At 24.0% G+C, this 6,587-nt stretch overlaps 2 protein-coding genes across 2 annotated transcripts; both read left to right on the plus strand.

Moving 5' to 3' along the window:
• Positions 1–85: 85 nt before the first annotated feature.
• Positions 86–1,114, plus strand: DICPUDRAFT_100057 (uncharacterized protein; the record flags this gene model as incomplete). Its single annotated transcript, XM_003294730.1, has 1 exon — positions 86–1,114. One exon carries the CDS (start codon positions 86–88, stop codon positions 1,112–1,114), a length of 1,029 nt encoding a protein of 342 aa, XP_003294778.1.
• A 737-nt stretch (positions 1,115–1,851) lies between these two features.
• DICPUDRAFT_100058 (uncharacterized protein) lies at positions 1,852–3,300 on the plus strand (the record flags this gene model as incomplete). The annotated part of the gene is made up of 2 exons (XM_003294731.1): positions 1,852–1,889; positions 1,985–3,300. 2 exons carry the CDS (start codon positions 1,852–1,854, stop codon positions 3,087–3,089), a joined length of 1,143 nt encoding a protein of 380 aa, XP_003294779.1. The 3' UTR covers positions 3,090–3,300.
• Between the last annotated feature and the right edge of the window lie 3,287 nt (positions 3,301–6,587).

The raw sequence follows: 6,587 nt of genomic DNA on the forward strand, positions 1-6,587 counted from the left end.
ACAACTACAACATCATCAAATTCCTCAATCCCAACAACAAACACCACAGCCATCTCCCCAACACTCATCCAATTCAGTATCATCAATGTTAACTCAATCACTATCTGTACCAACTTCATCGGACTCCATTCAATCACCAATATATGATATCCATGATCCCAATGCACTTTTACAACATCAACAATTAAACTCACAGCAACAATCACCACAACAAACCTCGTTATCAAATGGTAACTCTGTAAATAGTAACATCAACAATAATATTTCAAATAGTGGCACCAATAGTGCCAGTAGTAGTACATCAGTAACATCACCAAACACTTTAACATCAACAAATATAAATGGATCAATCGATGATATAATAAGCTCGCCTAAAACCAAATCAAAGAAATCAAAGTCATCAAGTTCATCAAATTCTAATTCATCGACAAATTCATCGAGTGGTAATGGCTCAGGAATACTTAAAGGTCAAAAAGCCAAACCAAGCCACAGCCCATTAGAAAATTCACTAAACTCATTAACCAAAGAACAATTAGTACAATTATGCACACAATTTTTTGAAGTTGGTCATCCAAATTTAATTCAAGAGTTTGAAAATGCAATGCCACCCCCAGATCTTCATGAAATTATGGAGGAATTGGACGATCTTCAAAAGAAATATAACAAACTTTATCCAAATAATAAGTTTTGTTATGACAACCAATCCTATAACCGCGTAAAGAGTGGCTTAGCTGCCTTTAAGAAAGCACTTGTAGAATATGGCGAAAACTTTAAAGAAAAAAGTGGTTGGGCAACACTCCTTCAATATGTAATTTTGGCAATTCCCTATGCCCTTCGTATGCCATTATGGGATGATGAGAAAAATAACGCTTCAAGAATATCAGCACTCTCTAAAATGGATGTTTTCGGTAAAGCTGCTGTCAAGGGTTTACTTCAAAATGACATTCCATTAGAAAAATGGGAACGTCACAGAGTCTCACTCAATCCCCATTCATTCTATTTAAGAAGTACCATTGAAGAACTCGATAAGTGCATTGAAAAAAGAAGAAAGAAAGAAGAGAAACATGACAAGCAATCCAAAAAAAGAAAGAAGTCTGAACCAAAATTCAATTAATTAAATTGATTAATTTAATTTAAAAAAAAAAAAAAAGAAAAAAGAAAGGGTGAATTAAAATTTTTTTTTTTTTTCCAACTTTTGATTGCAAACGTGTATAAACAATAAAAAAAAAAAGAAAATTTAAAAACTATATTCTTTATCTATAACTATTTATTTTTTTTTTTTTTATTCATTCAATCATCAAACCAACATTTCACACAATTTTATCACTTGAGTGGGTATTTTTTATTTTTATTTTGTGTGTTGGGGGGGGATTTTTCTTTTTTTTTTTTTTATGTAAAATTTAATTTTTTATAGTTTTTTATTTTTTTATTTTTATATATTTATTAATTTATTTATTTTTTTATTTATTTTTTTTTTTTTTTTTTTTTTTTTTTATTCCTCAGGGACAGATACCATTTTTTTTTTCAGCTAATATTTAAATTTTATTTTGTTTTATATTTTTTTTATAAATTTTATTTTTTTAAAATTTTTTTTAAAATTTTATTTTTTTTTTTTTTATTTTTTTTTTTCTGTTTTATTTTTTTTATTTTTTTCTTTACACACCAAATAAATAAACGAAGCCCAACATAATATATTTAATAAATAATTTTGTTAAAATATATATAAATATATAAATATTTATGCTAATAAACCTTTTAAAAAAAATAATAAATAATCTTTTAATAAAACCTGTTAGTTTTTTTATATTTGTTTTATTAATTTTTTATCAAAAAGTTAAACATCAAATTCAAATGTCCTCACATATTTCATTTCAAGATGAAGATTTAAAGTAAGTATTTATTTAAATAAATTTTATTTTATTTACTATATATAATTGGTTTATTAATTATTTAATTTATTTTTTTCGATTATATAAAATTAAAGCAATCAAGTCGAAATTAAAGAATCGGATGAGTTATTAGATGGAAATGGTAGTTTAAAAAATAGGGGTTGGTCAAGACAACCATGTTTAAAATATAACCCAGGTTCACTTTCAAGATTTAGAAAAGCATACAGATTGAAAGAATGGAATTATTACTCTATAGGTTCTAAGAATTTTTATTTTGCTGTTGCTGCAATAGATTTGGGCTATGTAAACAACTATCAAACATTTTTCATTGACTTTACAGAGGATTTAGAAATGAAAAATAATGGCACATCAACTTCATCCTCATCGCCATCATCTTCACAATCAAAGAAAAACAACTATATAATGGATGATGTTTTATCAACTGCAGCACTTACCAAGGGTTTATGTTTACCAGCAGATAGTTGCCAAAGTGGTATTCATACTAAATATGAATCTAAAAATTTTAGAATAGAGTTTACTGTTGATGATCAATCTAAACATCATATTAAAATAAATAGTAAAAAGATTAATTTAAATGGTGATTTAGTGTTTGATCTTAACCCACAAAGAGAATCTGTTGTTTTGGTAACACCAATCGGAAAGGATAACTTTTATTACAACAGAAAAACAAATCTAATTCCTGTTAGTGGTACCCTTACTGTAGATGGTAAAGAAATGATAACTCCTGAAAATGATTGCCATGGTATTATGGATTGGGGCAGAGGTTGTTGGGACTATAATAGCTTTTGGTTATGGAGCTCTGCTTGGGGAAGAACTAAAGATAAAAACACTCCAATAGGTTTAAATTTTGGCTCTGGTTTTGGTAATCTTTCAACTCACACTGAAAATGCTATAAATCTAGATGGGGTAATTCATAAATTAGGTCATGTAGATATTCAATATAACGAAGATAATCTTTTAGAGCCTTGGAAATTCACTTGCAAACATGGTAGATTTGGCGAAAACCCACTTATTTTCACTCCATTCAAAAAGAAATTTGATAATAATAATTTTGGTATTGTAATGTCAAATTTTCATCAAATACTTGGTAAATTTACTGGCGAAATATTACTTGATAACGGTGAAAGAGTTGAAATAGATATAATTGGGTTTACAGAAGTTCATAAAGCCAGATGGTAAAACAATAATAACAAAAAGCAATCACCACAAATAAAAATAAAAGACAACTCCACAACACAACAAAAAAAAAAAAACAACGCTCACACAAATACAATACACACAAGCAATTATTTATTAAAAATTTTAAATTTTATATTTAAAATGCATGACCAAAATTTTATTTTTCACAAATAAAAAATTTAAAAAAAAACCTTTTTTATTTTATTTTTCTTAAAATTTTTTTTGATTCCTTTTTTTTTTTTTTTTTTTTTTTTTAACTACAGATATCGGAAGAAGATACATATTTTTTTTTTTATTCCATTTTTTTAATCTATTATTAATTTTATCTATATAAATTTTAATTATTACAATTAAATAATATAATTCATTTTAAAAAGATAATTGTTAGTTGTGATGCTAAAAATAAAAACAAAATTTTGATTTTTGGGTAACCAGAATCATGACATTTTTTTTTTTAAAAAAAAATTAGAAAATTTTTTTTTTTTTTTTTAAAGAGATTATAATCACAAAATTCTTTTTTCTTTCAGTTCACACTCCAGATTAAAAATTTTCATATAAATTCCATTTGGTTTTTCAAATATAAACTTTTTGAAAATAAAAAAAAATTAATAAAAAAAAAATAAAAAATTATAGTAAATCTAATTTAAGTATAACCCACCCTTGGATTTTTTTTTTTTAAAATTGAAATCATAATAATATTAATAGTAGTGTTAATTGGATTATATATGTCAAAACAAATAAAATAAAAGAGATAAAATAAAATTAATATAAAAACAAATAAAAAATCACTTGAAAATGATCTAATAAATCTAAAAATCAATCTTTATTTGGAATTTTCTATTATCATAGAAAACTAAAATATCTCTTTTTCTTTAAAATTCAATTTTTTATTTTTTATTTTTAAAAAAAAATTTCACTTTTTTTTTTTTATAAAAAGACCATTCACACAATAAAAAGTTAAAATAAAAAATTTCCCCTCTCGCTCTCGTAATTTAAAAAAAAATTAAATATAATTTTTTAATATTTCAACCTTTCACAAAAAAAAAAATAAAAATTTTTGTTTTGGTTTAACCTTGCTTTCCCCATCACTTTCAAACCTTTTTTTTTTTTTTTATTTTTTTTTTCAAATTTTTTTTTTGCCATTACTACGGTCTACACCACATAGAATCAGAAAAAACCCAACAATACAAAAAAATTTCCGTTAATGCCCCACCTTAATGTTGCCCAAACTCAATATATTTTTTTTTAAAAAAAAAAATCATAATTTTTTTTTTTTTTTTCTTTTTTTTATTTTTTTATTTTTTATCATTTTTATTTTTTCTTTTTATTTTTTTTTTCCACTTTAATATAAATATTTATCATAGCTCCCACACAACACAAATAATTTTTTCACACAATAAATAACTTATACATTATTTTATTTGTAAATTGCTTATTGTATATATATTTAATTTGGTTATTATAAATAAATTAGTTTTTATTACACATATTATTTTTAAAAATATATTTTTTTTTTTACACTAATTTTTTTAACATTCAATAACACCATTCCACATCAAAATATAAATATCTATTTGAACACAAATTTTTTAAATTTTTTTTCTCAAAATTTTTTTTTAAATAAATTTATCTCTATTTATTTTTATATTTATATTAATAGATATTTTTCTATTTTTATGTGTAATTTTTTTTAGATTAATATTTATATATTAATTTGGCAATATCAAAAGTTATTTATTTTAATAAAACATCAAATAAAAATAATTCAATAAAATGAAAAAAAGAGTATTAGAATTGGGGTGTGTATAAAATAATTTTTGCTTTTTTATTTTTTTTTGGCACCAACGTGGTAATTCCTCTATCACATAAATCTTTTTTTTTAAAAAATAAAAAAACCAGTAAAAATAACGCAAATTTTAACTTTAATTTTTCTTTTTTTATTTTTATTTTTATTTTTATTTTTTTTGTTTTCAATGTATATAATATAAAGATTGTTAGATCAAGTGGGATTAAAGGCAACAAAGAGAAACAGAAATCCAATAACAAATATACCAAATGATGATGATGACGATGATGATGAATATAACTCATCATCAGAGATGGAAAGTGGGGATAGCAATTATACAAATGAAACAACAATTACAAGTGATCAAGAGTCTGATGGTGAAGAAGAAATAATTGTATCAAAAAAAATTAAAAATCAAAAACTTAATAATAAAATAAATAATAATAGTAATAGTAATAGTAATAGTAATAGTAATAGTAATAATAATAATAATAATAATAATAATAATAATAATAATAATAATAATAATAATAATAATAATAATAATAATAATAATAGTAATAGTAATACTAATAATAAAAATCAAAATAAAAAAAATCAAAATAACGAAGTAGAGGCAGAATCAGATGAAAGCATTTCACACAAATTATTTTTATCTGGGTTTTATAAAAATATTTTCTCCACACTTTCACATTATAAATATAACGGTGCAAGAGTTCAACTATCTGTTTGTTCATATATACCCCCAACCTTAGACTATTCCAAAAATTATTTTAAAACTCATTCAGAAGAAGATATAAAAAAAATTGAAAGTGATGATAAAGGAAACACTAATAGTAGCAATAAAAGTAATAATACAAAGATTAGTAATATTGACACCAGCATTGAAAACAGCAATAATATTGATAAGGTTGAAAATAATACTATAGATAATAATGGAAATAAAAGAAATGGTAATGGTAATAGTAATAGTAGCAGTGGCAGTAACAACAACAACAACAATAATAATAATAATAATAGTAATATTAATAATGGTAGCAATAGTACAAATCCTTCACCAATTTCCTCAACAATGACCACTCCAATTATAAACCCGGTAAAACCATTAACTCCATCACTTTCAAGTTCATCCACACACCCAGTTTTACCTCCACCAAGTATTATTTTAAATATGGATTTAGATAGACCTCACAGTGATAATAAAACTAATAACAATAGCAATAGTATTAATATTAATAATATTAATAGTATAAACAATATAAATAACAATTCAAGAGGTATTGGTAATATAGGTGTTTTAAATAATAGTAACAGTAATATTAGCAATAACAGCGGTAATACGAATATTAAAACCAACCCAAATAGCCCAAATAGCCCAAATAGCCCAAGTAGCCCAAGTAGCCCAAATAACCCAAATAGCCCAAATAGCCCAAATAGCCCAAATAGCCCAAACAGCCCAAACAATTCGTTGAAACCAATCAATAATAACACTAATAATAGTAATAATAGTAATAATGGCAATAGTTTAAATAATATTTAGTGGGTTAAAGAATAATGGGGTTAATCGTATTTATGTATAATAATCCACAACAACTTTTGTCATCACCACAACAACTTTTGTCATCACCACAACAACTTTTGGTCATCACACAACAACTTTTGTCATCACCACAACCGCCATCACCACCACCCACAAAGATTACAATTCCAAC

Source organism: Dictyostelium purpureum, assembly GCF_000190715.1.
Source record: "Dictyostelium purpureum unplaced genomic scaffold DICPUscaffold_627, whole genome shotgun sequence".
Taxonomy (NCBI): Eukaryota; Evosea; class Eumycetozoa; order Dictyosteliales; family Dictyosteliaceae; genus Dictyostelium; species Dictyostelium purpureum.